The sequence below is a fragment of the Rhinolophus sinicus genome, linkage group LG05 (genome assembly GCF_036562045.2).
Source record: "Rhinolophus sinicus isolate RSC01 linkage group LG05, ASM3656204v1, whole genome shotgun sequence".
Lineage (NCBI taxonomy): Eukaryota > Metazoa > Chordata > Mammalia > Chiroptera > Rhinolophidae > Rhinolophus > Rhinolophus sinicus.
Window position 1 is genome coordinate 48,980,639 of NC_133755.1, and position 17,761 is coordinate 48,998,399.

At 44.5% G+C, this 17,761-nt stretch overlaps 1 protein-coding gene across 2 annotated transcripts in view; it reads left to right on the forward strand.

Moving 5' to 3' along the window:
* The first annotated feature begins 10,848 nt into the window (after positions 1-10,848).
* The window catches only part of ARHGAP25 (Rho GTPase activating protein 25), an 84,679-nt gene continuing 77,766 nt past the window's right edge, over positions 10,849-17,761 (forward strand). Inside the window, exon 1 of one of the 2 annotated variants that reach the window (XM_019718366.2) lies at positions 10,849-11,304. In XM_019718366.2, the coding sequence (XP_019573925.2) occupies positions 11,052-11,304 (253 nt within the window). In that variant the 5' untranslated portion in view covers positions 10,849-11,051. Of the gene's footprint in view, positions 11,305-11,436; positions 11,582-17,761 lie in introns of those variants that run through there. The other variant, XM_074332093.1, reaches the window with a different exon arrangement.

The window sequence follows — 17,761 nt, forward strand, 5'->3', positions numbered from 1 at the left end:
CAGGCTAGCCCCTCAGTGGGTTGAGTCCTGCTCACTTAGCTGCCACAAGGTATATCTCTATGTTGATTCCTTGTTGGCCTTCCCAGTCTGTGGGGGCTGTTCCGTCCCCCGCGCTGGGTCTGAGCAGGGACCCTGTAGGCCGCTATGGTCTGCTGTGGGTGTACTATAATGGCTGCTGCATCCAGAGGCTCCTGGGGGCCTTTCTCAGAAGTGGTCCCTCCTGTAGAGCATACCCCACATGTGTGGCTGAGAAGAGGGGGACCTCAGGTATGTCCTGACCCTTCATCCCATGGCCCCAGCTTGCAACAGTGATGGTACCAGTGTTTTCTCTGGCACAGTGTGCCATTGTGGAATGAATGTTGCCCAACTTGGCATGCAGAAGGGGTCGATGGGGTCCTCCAAGGTGGAAGATATTTCCCCTACCCCAAGGGTGATAGCAGGTCAGGGGAGGGCTGTAACCAAGGTGACCAGCAAAGCCCCTGAGAAGGCTGGTCACTGGCCCTATGGAGGGGTGGTGATGTGGTGGTCATGTCATCGGCCCTCAGAAAACTTGCATGTAGATTACCCATATGGGGGGACCTGGGGCCATGAGTCTGCTGCCTTCATTCCGTTGGCTCCTCCTCACGATGGCAAAGTGCTAGGGGAAGAATGGGGCCCGAGATGCTTCCCCAGGATGGAGCGGTTACTGTACTGATACACCAGGGGGGCCTTCTGTGGAAAGAGAAGGAGGCTCCCTAAGGCCCAGGCCGCAAGAATGTCTAGATGGAGCCTCTATGCAGGTGAGTAAGGCCAATGGCTGGCAGGTGAGAGTTAATGCAGGTCTTTTTGTTGTAGAATGAAGTACCTAGGCTGGCTGGCCCAGTGGGGCAGACACACCTGCCTCAGTCTTGCACTGGACTCACAGTGAATATGTTTGCATACCTATGTGAGGCAGGTAATTTCCCAGAGACCCCAGATGCAAAGTTGAACACCCCTGCCAAGACCGCAGGCACCACCTGGGCTCAGCCTGCCCTGTCAGCGTGTACTCTAAGATTCCAGGCAGGATGGGTACAGCTCCTAGGTTCCACCCAGGAAAGAGTTAGGAGGCAAAGGCCAGAGGAAGCCCAGGAGGGGAAAAGGGGTGGGCCAAACTGCTGTCAGAACGCCTCACCTAAAGCATGATGGCTAAAAGCAGTTTTGTTAGATGAGAAATGGAGGAGTTTCTAATTCTTAAACCTGGGGAAAATACTGAAAGCCTGACAGGGAAAGCCAGGCTCAGCAGAGTCTTGGGAGAATCCCGGCAAATGCATGTGAGTGCTGTAAACCCCAGCTCTTGGCTTGGTCAGCTCACACCCCGCAGTGGGCTTGTGTTCAATGCCAGGGGGATGAATCTGGGCTTAAGCGAGCCTGTGGTCAGCCACCTAAGTGCCTGCACTGTGGCTGCCGGTTAAGGGCAAAAAAGACTCAGTGGAGCCAAGGTGAAGGAAGTGGCTGATCAGCCAGTGGATGGGGTGTTCTGGTGGATTGCCCATGCTGGGCTCCAGGCAGCCTGCCCAGGCCTATAGACTTAGTGTGGGACCAATTGTGAAGCATAAGCCACTGGGCTACCTCAAAACCTGGAGGCCTTTGGAAAATTATAGGAATGGGCTACATTTATTGGGAACCTCCTTGGGGGTGGTGTATTAGTTGGGGCAGAATAAGAAAGGGCAGATAAAGACCTAGAGCAGTTCTGAGAAGGAGGGTGACCGGCCCTCAGGACATGGTCAAGGGTGGAGGGGAAAAGGGCAGCAAGGGCTCCCTTCTTGCTCTAGGGCTCCCTCTAGGGATCAGTGAGCAAGCCCCCACTCCTCACTGGGTTTCAGGGACTTAGAGCAGAAAAAAAAGGGCACCAAATCTTGACCATTTCAATCCATCTTTGGGGTCTGGTGTGAACGGAGTGCTTGGGAAATGGTGATATGGAGTACTCCTTGAGGGCATAATTGGGAGGCCCAGGGCCCTCTGCCATGGGGACACCCCTGGATCCTTGAGAGTAGAGGCATGAGGGATGGAGAGAGGAAGGAGACCGGCTCTGTCACTGCCCATAGCCAGTCAGTCTGAGATGGACACAAATAGGACACACAGATGGGTCTTGGGTGATTTTGCTAATACACTTTCTGGTCCCTTGAGGTTACCTATGGTGGCAAGATGGAGACTTCCAGATTCCCACAGAGCTCATTGCTCCAAAGAAATGAATACATAATCTGGCTCACTTTGGAAGGAGAGAAAGAGCCCAGTTGGTTGGGCTTGGGCACGTCTGACACTGGGAAGTGAGTGGGATGGGGAAGATCACCTCCCTCTTCTTACTCCAGATACGACAGCTGTGTCCTTGATTGATGAGTCGCTGGGGTCAGAGAGCAGAATTGGGGCTGAGTGGGACGGTCTCATGAGTGACCAAAGGAGTTCTCTGGATGACCAGGAAGCATGGCTTCTCTTCTTCCAGTGGGGAAGGCTGAGACCCTCCTGGACTCAACTTCCCACTGGACTGAAAGCTCCAGCTCTCCAGGTGTTAGGGAGCTGACATTTCCCTTAGTCCCCTAAATACCTGGCCTGTAATTTAGACTGCTTGGCGTCTGAGCCTATAATGTTCATTTCTCCTGGGTAAAACCTCTCTCATACTAGTCCCATAAAAAGAATAACTGTGGGCAGCACCCCAGCTGGGGCAAGCCCCACAGTGCATCATCTCTGCAGGATGCTAAGAGAATGGAGGCCTTGGGCACCTGGGGACTCTTCAGGTTATTACCAATGACACTGGCTGATGTTCTTCCCCTGCCACTTTGGGGAACCAAAAAAATGTAAGGTCAAAGAAATGTCTTTTCACATGATCTAAAATGTCTGCCCAATAGACCTCAGCCCTGAACAACAGACTCATCTCCAACTGCCTCCTGGACCATCTCCACTTGGATTTTTGCTGGGCATCTTTAGCTTAGTATGTGCCGACATCCACTCCCTCTTCCCAACCTCCTCCTTCCCCGTCTTTCCCACCTTAGCACAAGGAAATCTGTTGTTCCATTTTCTCAGCCCATGATCCATGCACCTTCCCTGGATTCCTCTCTTTGTCTCACAACCCTCATCCAGTCTGTTAACAGACCCCATAGGACCAATCTGGGATGTAATTAGAATCTCAGCTCTTCTCACCAACTCACCAGAGCCTGTGTTGGTCCCTACGGCGCTGCTTTTGTAAAATTGAGAAAAATGTCACCCGCACAATTAATGGGTGGACAGAACCTTTGTGCAGAGAAAGGTGCCCCTTCCTCTGGAGGTATGCTGCTCCATATTAGGCCCAGGGCCTTCCAGCATTTCAGCTGCCCCTTCCCCCCGCCCGCCCCCCCCCCCAGACCCACACCTGAGTAGTGCATCAACAGCACAAACATGTGTGGTGTGCTGGCTGGTCCTTGCTGGTGACATCCTCTGTCACCTTGCACTGTTGTAACAGCCTCTAAATTCTCTGCTCCTGCCCATGCCCTCCCCATCTTTCAGACTACTCACCCCTTTCTGCTTCCTCCCTGACTGCTTGAGCTGGGACCTTACATCTCATTTTCTCCGGTCCTTGACTATGGATGCCATAGCAATCTTTTAAAAGTACAGGAAAGTCAAGTCACTCCTTTGCTCAAAACCTCACTCTAAGTAAAAGCCAAAATCCTGGACAGGTCTTGGACAGCCCTGTACAATTTGTCCTCTCTCACCTCCTTGCCTGTCCCTAACAATCTCTCCTCTTCCCTTTGCTGCAGGCACACGGTTTTTCTGCTCTCTTTGGTCCTACTTGGCTTGCTCGCACCCCTGCACTCACTCTCCCTTGTGCTGGAAGGTTCTTCCACAGATATTGACCTGGCTCTTTCCTCACTTTTTCTCCCTAGGTCTTTACTCAAATGTTGTACTGTTCAACTATTTAAAACTGTAGCCGTGCATCCTGAAGCCCAGCCCCTCTTGCCCCTTCTCACAGCACTTTTCCTTTCTTCCACAGTACTCACCACCTTTTAACATACGTACTTATTTTCCTTATTTATTGTGTTTATGTTAGTCCCTTCTCACTAGAATAATCCTCAGATGAACAGGAATTTTTGTCTATCTTGCTTTGGGCTATACTCCCAGCACATAGAACAGTGCCTGGTACCTAATAGGTGAACATTTCATTTGATATTTATTCAGTTAATGAGTGGCAGGAAGCAGAGTAGGCATCTTACATCGAATCGTATGAAATGATTGTTTTTGTGGGTTAAAAGCAGTCAACTATCAGCAACTTCATGTGGTTCAACCTAACATAATGTAACCCGTAACAGTGGCCCACAGGCGGTGTTATGTGGGGGACATTTCCCCCTGCTTTGCTCTGTGTGCTCCCATTCAGAGACTTCAGGTTCTGTTTATAATCCGTTGGTAACAAATGTCTCATTTAAATAGGCTTTTCTCTCCCTAATCTCATGATCCATGGCACAGGTAGAGCCTTGGCAGGAACAGTACCAGTCTTGACCTTTAGAACACCAGTTGTATCTTTTTTTGGCTATGAGATAGTTGGAAGAGTGAAAGTTAACAGACTATAAAACTGACCAGCCAGCAGAATTAACATCAGAAACCTTGGCTGGGGCGAGATCAGTAATGAGCAGGACACGTCCCCCTCACTGTTTAGTCCCCTGAGGAAGGAGGCTCGAAGCCAAATGTCTGTACTGAGTGCCCCAATAAAGCAGAGTGTTCAGAAAACAAGTCTCTTCCTCTGCTAGGTGGGGCTTTTTCTGTTGTTTGGTTGTTTTTTTCCTGTTTTTGCTATACAGCCAAGGGAAAGGGAATAAAACCTTGAACTTGTGCCTTCCATATTCCACTTCCTTAAAGATATAGACTCTTAAAATCCATATGAAGAGGATCTTTCTTTTGGGATCTCCAAATGCCACATTGCAGGACACACATTCTGGAGAGTGCAGGAATTCAGAGTTTCGTTTAGGGATGGTAAACATGTCCTAAAATTGATTGTGGTGATGGTTGTACAGCTCTGTGAGTTGAATGTCATTGAATTGTACACTTTAGATGGGTGAATTGTATGGTGGGTAGGTTATATCTCAATCAAGCTGCTAAGAAAACAAAACAAGAGACATGAAGAACAAACATGAGAAATTGTCTCAAAATGCAGAGGACAGTAACAGAAGTGATGAAATGAAAAACAAGGAGGCACAGACAACAATTTAGTGGTTACCAGAGGGTAAGGGGGGAGGAAGATGGTAGACAAGGGTAAAGGGGATCAAATATGTGGTGATGGAAGGAGGACTGACTCTGGGTGGTGAACACACAATTTAATATATAGATGATGTATCACAGAATTGTACATCTGAAACCTATGTAGTTTTGTTGACCATTGTCACCCCCATACATTTTAATTAACAAAAAATACTTTAGGGGAAAAAAAAGAAAAACAAGGAGGCAGCAAATTGAAGAGCTAGCATGCAGATAATTAGAGTTTCTGAAGAGATCCTAGAACGAGTGGGATGAAAATCACAAAGAATGATCTAAAAAAAAAACCCCTTCCCAGATTCCTTACAAAATCGCTCAGACACATAGATACCTAGACATATCTGACCCCTATAAATGACTACTAAGTACATTAAAAAATAACTTCAGTTTCACTATTTGATAAAGAATTTTTGCCTGAACAATTTGCAATGATTTTTAAAAAGACAAAAACGATGTCAACTGTTAGTGATCCAGGTCCCTCAGACCTCACTGGGGACATAAACAGAACCTTCCAGGGGACAGTATGGAAATACATATCAAGTCTTAATGCTTTCTTAATCCACTTTCCCACGTTTCCACCTCTAAGAATTCACCTGGGAGTCGGGGGGGGGGGGAGTGAATTGACCTAGAGATGTATAAATTTTGTGAAAATTTGTACTCATCTCAAAAGCCCAATGATACAGGGATTTGTTGAATAAATTTGGCGCTCACCATATAATGAAAAACTATGAGGTCATTAATGATGATGATTTAGAAAAATGCTTAATGACAGGTCTGTTTTTTTGTCAATGGAATATAACAGTTTATAAAACAGCATGCCCACTATTTTTTATTTTAAAATACATATATCGAGGGTGCCAAAAAATGTATACAAGTGGACACTTTGGTCAACGTTGCTTAAGCAGTAGTTCGCCATAATCAGAAGTGTCTGGACGCTGATGGTAACCACTTTGGGCACCTCTTGTAATTGCAGAAGTCAAATGTGACTTGTATTCATCTTTTGTTATCGGTGTATATTGAGTATTACAATTTTAGTAGTTTTTTTCCTTTCTTAAAATTTGTATATGTTTTTTTGGCACCCTCTGTATATTTACAGGATCTAATACACAACATGGTGACTCTAGTTAATAATAGGGTATTGTGTACTTAAAAGTTACTGAGAGTAGATCTTAAGCATTCTCACCTCATACACAAGACAAGGGTAACTACATTAACTGTGAGAGTTGATGAATGTGTAAATTATCTTGGTCTGAGTAATCATTCTACAATGTACATGTATAGTGAATCATTACATTGTACACTTTAAATATATACAATTACACTTGTCAATTATATGTTAATAAATAAAGAGAGAGAGAGAGATGCGGACTGAGAATGGGAAAAAATTTTATTACACTTTAAATGGTAACAGTGATTTTTATTTTCTTTACGCTCATTTAAAACTTGCATAAACTTCTATAATAATAAATATAACAACAAAAAAGGAATGTTTAAACAGTCCTCCATTGACTGTCACCTCAGGGTGGAGTCTACCCCCTCAGCCGGTGCCCGAGGCCCTGCTCAGTGGCTCCTGCCACTTCTGCGTCTCCTCCTTCAGCCTTACCCTGTAGCCACCCACCATTCCTCAATGGGTTTCATGTTTAAGCAGCTGTCTGCTGTTTCATCTGCCCGGAAGTCCTCCTCCTCCTCCTGTACCTTGCTTCCTGCCTGAACTACTGTCTCCTGGGTCACCTTTCCTGGGAAGCTGTCCTGGGCCACCCAAGCAGATCTCACGATTTCTTGCTCTCACCCTACCCTGTGCGTGCACTATTTTCATTCCTTTAACAGCACTGCTGTTATGTTTACACTTCTTGCTCATGAGTCATTTGAGGATTAGGTTCTTAATCATCCTTGTTTACTCAGCATCCTGCACAGTCCTGGATAAATGTTTATGGAGTGAATGAGTGAACAAACAAAGGAATCTATCTACTGAGCTCTAGGCTCACATACCTGCAGGGCATCTGTGCTCAAGTGCCCCTTAAGTCTCTAAACACAACATTCCCCAAACTGAGCCCAGCATCTTCTCCCTGGGGTACCTCGACTCCCCTCCCTTCTCCTCATTAGCAGCCCTCCATTTTGTCGTGCTCTCCTCATCTCTCCTATTGAAGTCAGACTGTGGGCATCTCTTTTTCCTCCTACAGAGATTCCCTGGGGCTAGCAATCCCACCACGTGAATGGCTCTTGCCTTGTTTTCCCTTCCTTACCTGTACGCTGCTGATTACTTTTCTCCCTCTCTCTCACACTCATCTGGATATTTGCCACACCCTCCTCATTCTGACCCCAGTTAAAATCTCCTCACTGCCTTCTATATCCTTCACCGTAAAGTCAAAACTCTCTACCAAGGCTTACCAGGAATCCATCCCCCGTTCAGCCCTGTCTATCTCTCCAGTTTCATCTCTCCTCCATCCCACCCTTTTTCATCCTTTTCAGGAGCAACCTGATGAGTTCTTTCCTGCCTCTGTGCCTCTTGCATGCTGTTTTCTTTGTCTGGAAGCCCTTTTCCAACTCTCTTACCGCCATAACTCATTCATCAAGCCTTAATTTAAAAGACACTTCCTCCAGGATGCCTTCCCTCATGCCCCACATTTCAATTAGGCCTCTCTGATATAAACTTCCATAGCTCCCTACACTTCCCCCAACATAACCCTTCTCATGTTGTATATAATTGTTTACTTAATTATTCTTCTCTCTCAACAGACTGTAAGTTGAATGGGAACAGAAACCAAGTTTGTTTGTTCATGAACATTCCTTCCATGTCCAGCAAAAATAAAGTTCCATCCCAATACATGGTTAGCATTCAATAAGCAAATAGATGAATGAATTTTTGCTTTTGCTTTTGCTATTTCAGATGCTGCTTCAAATTGTGGGACCAGACAAGGCACCCAGTTCTTCATTTTCTAAAGGTCAGGAAAAGGGGAGCCGCACTGCAGCAGAGCCTCACTCAGGCTGCTGACTGACTCACAGTGGGCTCTTTGGAGGGAAGGCTGTGTGGGGCCTTTCCGGGGGTGCTTTTCATCCGATTGCCTTCCCAAGTACTCACAACCAACTTCCCCATCAGTCACGAGTTTTTCCAAGCCTTACAGGAACCTACCATAAAGAGTAAAGGAAGTTCGCTGTATGTGCCTAAATGCTACCTTCAAAAGATTTTCAGAGTTCCCGAGTCAAAGTTCTCAAGACTGAAACTTTGCTTGGTGTCAAGTTCCCTGTGAAGATGCTACTGGGCTGGGGCTCAGGAGAGCTATTTACTGCCCCTCCCCCCAAGTCAGGATAGAAAAAAGATCAGTGGTGTTTAGGTCTGGCAGATAGTAATGCAAAGTGGGGCCTTCAAAGTCTTCAACTGGCTGAGTCCAGTTCAGAGAAATCCAGCCCCCTTGGGGAGGTTGGCAGGTAGCTGGGAAAACTAGGTTGGTGTGATGGTTTGGGGTCTTGATTAGCAAATATTCACACCTGCCTCCCTTCCCCTGCCCCCTCTGGGCTGTGTGTACTTCCTGCCTCATTCACTTTGGACTTGGCCATGTGATGTGTGTTGGCCACTGGAATATAAGCAGACAGGATGTGAGCAGAGGCTTTAAATATACCTGTGTGGTTCTTCCCTGTTGTGCACCTTTCATTCACAAGGAGCAGAATATGCCTCAGGTCAACACTCCTCCTTCAGCCTGGTCCCCTAAATATAAATGTTGGACATGTTTAGTTTGATATGGCTATTAGATCTCTCAGCAGAGAAGTGTATGATTTTGGGATGCAGAGGGTGGTCTGGGCTGGAAATCTACAATGGACTCATCAGCAGATAAATGGCATTTAAAGCTTTGAGACAGATGAGCTCACCACGGTGTGGGTATCGACGGGAAATAAGTCCACTGAGTGAGTCTTAGTTTCCTCCAATATGTAGAGGTCAGAGAGGCGAGAGAAAGAAGCATAGAAACGGAGATGGAACAGCCAGAAAGGTGGGCAGATAGGCAGGCCCGGGAGGAGTCCTGGGAGGCAACTGGGAAGAGGTCTTGGAGTTGGAGACAGTGATCAAATGTACCCAAAGCTGCTGATAGGTCAGTGAGATGACACGGAGAATTGATGAGTGGGCATAGTGACAGAGATGTCATCACTGTCTTTGATAAGAATGTATGCTCTGGAGTCATGGGGGCAAAAACATCAACTGAGGGGATTCAGGAGAGAAGAACAGTAGAGACCTTTGCAAGTGTAGAAAATTCTTACGAAAGCTTTGCTCATAAATGAAGGAGAGAAATGGGGCTCTTGCTGAAGGGGGAAGTAGCATCAAGAGAAATTTTTTTTAACCATAGGATAAAAAATAATAAGTTTGAATAATGATGGAAATGATCCAGAATAGAGAAGAAAATGCAGTAGAGATGGACGAATGATGACAGTTGATTCATCTCTGTAACAGGAAGAAGGTTGAGTGTGCAGGCTTATAGGCAGGGAGTGGGGCAGATTTAGCGGTGGGAGCCTGCAGACCTTCTCTTCTAATTGCATCAGCTTTCTCAATGAAATAGGAAGCCAGGTAATCAACAGAGGGTGAGCATGTGGGAGGTGAAGAAGAATGTATGACAGAGGCATCCAGGAGAGTCCAAGAATGAATGGACTGAGGATTTGTAGCTTGCATGCTGGCTAGCAGTGACTCTTTTACCACTAATAAAGCCTCACAACAGACCTATGAAGTAGGCTTTATTATCGTCTCACTTGCAGCTGAGGAAATTCAAGCACAGAGTGGTCAAGAAACATGTCCAAAGTCATACAGTAAGAAAGTCAGAGAGCCAAGATTTGAACACAGGCAGTCTGGCTCTGGGCCCAAATACTTAATCACTAGGTTAGGGTGACCCAGTTAAACACATAAAAGCCTGTCACGGAACTGAACGAAATGGAATGAGGGTTGAATTAACATTTGTGGTGCAACCACTGTGTGTCAAGTTCTGTACTAGATGCCTTCACAACTCTGTGCAGTGGTGGTTGTTATCAACCCTATTTTACTGCCAAGGACATTGAGGCCCAGAGACATCCAGATGCTTGTTGAAAGCTGCAGAGCTAGGAAGCGGGAGAACTGGCTTTGGAACCCATGTCAGTCTGATTCTCAAACCCATACCCTGTACACAATGTCAAAGACCCATTATAACATGTGAGAAGTCTCCCCATCTAAAGTGAAGTTATTAGCTAATTATATCACAACCCTCTCTACATCAGTTTGGGGTCACTTGGAACCTTGATTCTGAGCAGGTGGAGAACTTACTATGGGGTTCTTATAGCAGGAACATTTTAAAGGAAAGTGACGTTAGGGGAATGCTGGTTGTCTGACGATTTGTGGATACCTCATGCATTTAGTGAGGAGGACAGCTTAGAGGTATATAGCAAGAATCTTAGAATTTTCTTTCTTTTTATTTTTCTTTTAATCAGTGTTATAGCCTTATATCAGAAAAGCACTTGTACTACTTATACAAGCATTTCCAAAAAACATTGTCTTAAGAAAGTGTTCTCATAATGCATCATCTACACTGAACAGCCACCACTTCCTCAAATGCAAGGAAGCAGACAGTTTAAAAAAAAAAAAGCCAAGAGGCCGCCGTTGTTTATCACGACCTCTCCTCAGTGAGGCCTGAGATTCTTTAGAACAGGAGCTTTGCTTCCCATGACGCAGAGCAAAGTATCAACTGGGATATTTCTGGTAAAACTGAAAGCAAGGGAAGCAGGGTGCACGCTTCGCAAGGTTCCAGCCCCCCGGGGGCTGTGGGTGGGGTTTGGTGGGGGTTCGGGTGCCATCCTCAAGTCACAGATGAATGGACCTTTCATCTGAAAGAAAGGAGGACCCGGACTGGGAAATCAACCTCCAGCCGAAGATTGCCTGTGAAGCAATCATAAAGGGGAACACACACACACACCAGCTAGAGGGAAAGATCGAAAAGGCAAGAAGGGTGCGAATTGTGACTAACTCACCGCTTCAGCAGCTACTCACCCGAACCAGAAGAAAAATGTCCCTCAAGTTGCCAAGAAACTGGGATTTCAACCTGAAAGGAGAGGCTGGGAAAATAGGTATGGTCCATGTCTTTTGGTTACCTTTGTGGCTCTTCTACTTGAGCACCCACCATTTGCATGTTGGTCTGCAGGGAGCATAGTCTACTTGAAAATGGATCTTGGCCAATCTGGGTTTGGGGGAAAATTTGCATTCAAGTTGATAAGATGGCTCCAAGTTCCCAAACACTGGGAGGGGGTTCTCTTTTGTTTGGAGGTGGCGGTGGAATGGAGCTCCCTCGTGTGTGGGTTCTGGAGTATGTTGGATGGGCTAAAGCTACAGATCACACAGGAAACTGTGAGTTTTTCTCTATGTATCATGGAAGTCTTGTTTGAACGCTCATCCATATTTTGAGTGGTTTTTGATAGGGGCACAGAGAGTAGATAGAATCTTTTGAAGTGTTTGATCTGTGAGTAAACTCAAGGCGTCCCGTTTTGTGAGCCCATGGGGTCTCCAGGCCCTCTCTGTGGACTTGAGCTGAGGTGGGGTTGCTTGTAGCAAAAAGTGAACAATGAGGACGAGACAGGAACATGGAAACATTTGAAGGTATAATAGACAATTTTAGCTAAAAGGACAGAATGGAAGGGAATTTTTAGATAGAGGAGTTGAAAAAGAACAGTGCATTTTAAATTAATTATCTTAAGGGATCCTGGCATGTTTTTCTGAGATGTTGTAGCCTTTAATCCATACCTCTTTTCGTTAATGATGATAGTGACACATTGATTTTATTTATTTTTATTGTATTTTTAAAATATTTTTTATTAGTTTCAGGTGTACAAAACAATGTACTAGTTAGACATTTATCATTTATATCCCTCACACAGTGATAACCCCCCTCCCCCATCTACTACCCCTCTGACATCGGATACAGCCATTACATTTCCACTGTGACACGTTGATTTTGATCTGTTATATAATTGTTATTATGAATTTGTTTATATGGGTGTCTTCTACTATTAAGTTAATCACAGTAATTTAGGGTAGAACAATTGGGCCCAAAGTGATTCCCTGTGTTTTATACTTCTACCTATATGATGAATTTGATATTCCTTGATTTTAGACATAGATAAGTGCTAAGGTGTTTCTAATGGCTTAAAAAAGTTTTGCTTGGAACAAGGTTTGGACTTGGGCTTTTAAAGACAGTTAATGTGCTGCCAAAATAAGTGGTCCATCACAAAGTCATGAAACGATGTATTAATATGTAGATCTGAGAAAGGATTTGAAAGAAAATCAAGAGTAATCAGAGATGCCATTTATCTTGGTAACGAGGGAGGAATAGCAATCCTAGTCGAGGTTGGAATCATAGCATGCGGAGGTCAGTTCAGAGAGCAGGTAGCGTGCCTACCTCTTCCATAAGCAAGAGATTCTTCTAATTGCTGTTGACACCACTATATTTGGCTACTGCTTGTTCTATTATATGTGATAAAAATTTGTTTTTACAAGTAAGATTTCTATGGTTCCGTTCCTTTGAAAGGATCCTGCTTCTGTTTACATGGGGTCCTTCTATCCTCTCACCATTTGTGTTTGTCTTACTCCCCTTCTGTTTAAAAATGGGAAATGTGAGATAATGGATGATTAAATGATTGAATGGTTACATTTTCTTTTTCCCCCAGAGGTATAGGGAATTACCACATTAGAGCTCAGGTTTGCATATTCTGAGACTTGGGATTAGGTTGGGTAGATTTCATGAGTACTACTAATATTTCTTAAATCATGGTCCTGGGGAAAGCCCATGTCAGAGTCACCTCAAGTGGTTGCTCAAAATGAACATTCCTGGGCACCATCCTTGTTTGTAAAATCAGAATCTCTGGAGGGAGGCCCAAGCCTCTGCAATTGAACAAACACTCACCTCCATCCCACTGAGGAAGAAGTCCCGCTGTAGGGGCTGCGGCCTCAGTGAGTAGTCTCGGAGAGTTACACTCATCCAGCATTGAGCATGGTGCTGGGTCCTACTGGGCATGTGACAAATATTTGTTGTCTGAATCAATGATTGACTACAAGCAGATGATATTGTTTAGTATAATTTAATTTCAAATAACTACATAATAAAATGTAGAGGAGCCCTTGTCATTCTCTATAGAATTTTATAAGTTTGTCATCCTGAGAGATTGGACTGCAGCCAGAATACTTTTCACGAGTGTCACAGCAATGAGAATTCAGATTACGAGCTGACTCCTCCAAAGGGACAGAGTCATGGACTCAGAGGAACTCTGATCCCATCTCCCACACCCTGTGTCTATATGTGAATGTAGGAACGGGCTTAACAATACGTTAAAGAAGCCCCCTATTAAGAAGACACGTGGAAGCCAATGACCTGTGGTTTTCCCAGCCTGGGCTAGTGAGGAGTAGATCAGGATTTCTCAGCCTGGATACTGTGGATATGTGGGGCTGGAAAATTCTTAGTGATAGCGGCTGTCCTGTGCATTAGAAGATGTTAACAGTGGGCTGGCCTCTACCAGATGATAGTAGCACCCCGTTACCACCACAGTTGTGAAAACCAAAAATATCTCCAGGCATTGCCTGATGTCTGGGGAGAGACACCTTCCCTCGTTGAGAACCACTGGAGTAGACGATCACCTAAAGGATGGGATTATAAAGTCACTTAGGACTGGAACCCAAGTATTACCGCATGACTCACTGTCTAGGTCAATTTTCAAGAGGCTCTAAGATAAAACTTCAGGGGGATGGGCAGTAGCCTAGGGAGGATGCCAGGTTCAGCACTTCCTTAGGGAAATAGCAAGAAACTAATTCATTATGTGGCCCAGAAAGGGGCCCCAGAATTTTTTTTCTTTTTGCGGTTTGTGCATCCAGTTTCCCCTAAATCTTTCAAGTGCTGAGCCAGGGCTGACATGAAAGTGAAAGTCTCTGAGAGTGGGAAAGGGGCTCTCTACTGTATTTCCACCTCAGAGACCTGGGGAGGGCCCTGCTAGATGGAAGGGCTGACCTGGAGACCACCATCCTGGGCCTGGCAGTGGTGGAAGAACTTGAGAACTTGACCCTGGCCATCTTGCACATGTCCTATTATGGGGTAGTGGGGAGGAGGAGGGGATTACAAGAAAGGGAAATGCAGAGCAAACAGACTTGACTTGAGGTGGAGCCAAGAGCATACATTTCTTCCTTTGATCTTTTGTCATCTTCAATTTTAGTCCAATAGTTAAAACTGTGACAGCTGTCCACTGTTCTCACGCACTGTTAGGCAAATCTTTCGCTCTTTCACATATTTGTCTTTCCAACTCAGTTGCAAGCTCTGAGGTCAGGTTCTAGGACACAGCATCCTTTCTTGCACTGTCTGGGGGTCAGACACATCCATTGCTTTGCATGTAGGTGGTCTATGGAAACAGTATTGACCAGCCAGGGAAAGCTGCCCTTTGCCCTGTGGTTTGGGAACATTTTGTTGGAAGATTTCTGGGTGAATTTCAGCACCACCCTCATTGTATCCAGTCACATTTTATTTTTTTCTCAGTTTCCCCAAGCCAGAATAGGGGAAAACATGCCCTAGAGAGCATGTGACTCTGAGATACCTAATGAAAGTGACTATGGAGGGGAGGTTGTTTTAACTTTTTTCTCTCTGAAATTTAATGTTGAAAAAAAATATTCAGAAACAAAAATTCATTATCTTAGACTCCCAAGTAGTAAAGTGAATAGTGACAATAGTGGAGGTTTTTTTGTTTTGTTTTGTTTTTTCCACTTGGTAAATCATGATTTGTGTGATATGGAGTCTAGTTCTGTCCCTTAGAAAATCAGAGTAAAGGGAATGAAAATATTTGTTACTTGAGACCTTTGTAACTAGACCAATTTTTAAAACCGTAAGACTTTATGCAATGTAGGTTATTATTCTCATTAAAAGAAATCATATTTGAAAGTATAGTTTTAGATAGATACATGCATAGAGAGATATATAGATACACAGGGATAGAAAGAATCCAATATATAAAGACATTCTATGAATCAATAAAAATGATTCAAAATGAACAAACAACATGAGCGGACATCTTAAAAGCTAGGAATAATACTGCCAGTAAACATATGGAAATAATCTTAATCACAATTAATTCGGAAATGTAAATTAAAAACATAATGATATATTTTTTCTCACCCACCAAATTGGCTAAAATGAAAAGGCCTGACAAGTCCAGTGTTGCCTAGGACGTAGAGCAATAAGAACTTTCCTTCACTGAGGATATAACCATTTTGGAAACCTGTTTGGCATTGATTAGTGAAACTGATGATGTGCAAACCCACAAAGCAGCCATTTCACTCGGGAGACTGTCGCCTGGAGCAGCTGTTGCTCATGTGAATGAGAACAGATGTACGGAAGTTCCACGGCAGTATTGCTGTAATAACAGGAGGCAGGAAACAACCTAAATGCCCATCAGTAATAGCATGGAAAAATAAAGGATAGTATCTATAAAACAGAATGCTACCTAAGAGCAAAATGTAATTAATTATAGTAATACATTTAAGTGACATTGAATAGCAGGAACTTAATATTGGGCAGAAAAAGGAAGTTATGAAAGAGTGGAATGAGATTCATTTATATTTAGATTAAGAGCCACAAATATATGTGGCAACACTATAAAGAAAAATGAGTTGACTAATATAAAATTCAGGGTGAGTGTTACTTTGGGAGGGGAAAGGAAGGGAAATGCATTTGGGAAGCTTCAAAAGTACCTAACTCCAGTGGTAGGTACATGAGAGTTTAGTTTATTATTATATGTCAAATGAACAAAGAAACGAACATGTAAATAAACCCTCAAAAATCTGGAAAAATGTACACAATTTGTTAATAGTAGTTAACTAGGGGTGAAAGATTTATAGGTAAGATATACCCACACCCATATGTCTTATTATTTTATAAGTATTTTGCAGGCTTTTTATAATGAAACAGTATTCGTTGTGTTAATAAAAATAGCCAAAGCTAAAACGAATTTCAAAGCGCTTGGCCAGGCATGTTGGCACATGTCTGATAGGCAAGGCAACTGTAAAACCCTCGTCTGACTACAGAGTTTGGAACAAGCTAGAACCCATAGCTGATCACCTGTAGACTTTCTGGGCATCTGTACTCAGGATACAGGTTTTCTTGAAAGACTGACATAGCCCCACAGGGACCAGGCCAGCCTGCTTTAGCATAGTTCTCACTTTATCTGAACACTGGAATGCTGGTTCTCCAGGTTGGTCTTTATTTGGTGTTTAGCTTTGCCAGACTTACAATGCCGTAATCTGGACCAGCCTGGGTTGTGCACCAGATGTAGCCTATGGGCTGTGGCTAAAGCCTTGACACTCTCTGAGCGGCTCCTGATCCCTGATGGATAGAGGTCCTATGCATACAGGCAGAGATAAGGACAAGCAAAAGCCTTCCTCAGACAGTGAACTCTGACACGGAGCTGTGCCCCTCTCAGGGCCCATACCTGTCTTTATTCCTTGTTCAAGAAAAAACGTCTGTCTCTATGTTGTCATTGACTTACCTTTAAGCATAAATTCTTTCCAAAAGGTGTATATGACTCCTGCTGCCCAGACTGAGAGTCTTCTGGCCTCTTGGGGAACAGGGACGAATGTCATCCTACACAGCAGCAGAGTGGTGACGGGGCGGGGGGGGGAATCAAAATCTCGTTTTCTGCTCACTCGCGGGCATAGTCCTCCCTGCAGACACTAGGCAAAGTTGACTCAGATTCTGTACTTTGTGTTAGATTGGGAGCCAGAGGGTACTTGGATTGGCGGAAGTGAACTCAGTGGCTCTCAGTAAATGTGTCTCTGCAAATGGATTTAGAGTGCGACACCACATGGTCCTGGCATGGTATATACAGAGCCCTACATAGGTACCTTCCAGACACAGTAGTGCTGCAACTGCTGGCTCTCAGTTTACCTATAAAGCATGAGTGCAGAGCATCTAGTAGGAGAACCCTAGGGAGACCCCACCTGTCGCCTTCAGAGCTGGAGCATGGTCCTTCGGGTAACGAATGCCCATGGTGTTGGAATGCCCATGGGGTGTTGGAAAGATCCCGGGACTGACTGAGAAGAATAAGTTGATGATGATGGTTCCTTCACACATAAGACTGCTTGAAAGAAGAGAAGTATAACCTCTCATGAGGCAGCACTGTGGTTGGGTAATTGGATACAAGAGAAGGGAGTGTGTGAAGAGCTAAAGGGAAGCCCCAGTGATGGCCACAGCAATTGAGACCAAAGGACACCTGTGGAGAGCCAGGAAAACACCACGGGAGATCCAGGGGGAGGCACAGGCCAGTCAGAGGGGCTCCATCCAGAGAATAGTATGTAAATTTTGTAGACTTCCCAGATGGGAACTGAGATATGGAAGTTACAAAGAGAGAAAATGATTTACAGATTTTGTCTTATGCTTTGCTCATCACCATTTTTCTCCCGTTTTTCCCCTTTGAAAGCTTTCTAAAAAACAAAAACAAACAAAAAAAATCACCTTACCAAAAAAACAAAACAAAAGAGTTATACCCATAGGTCTGTCGG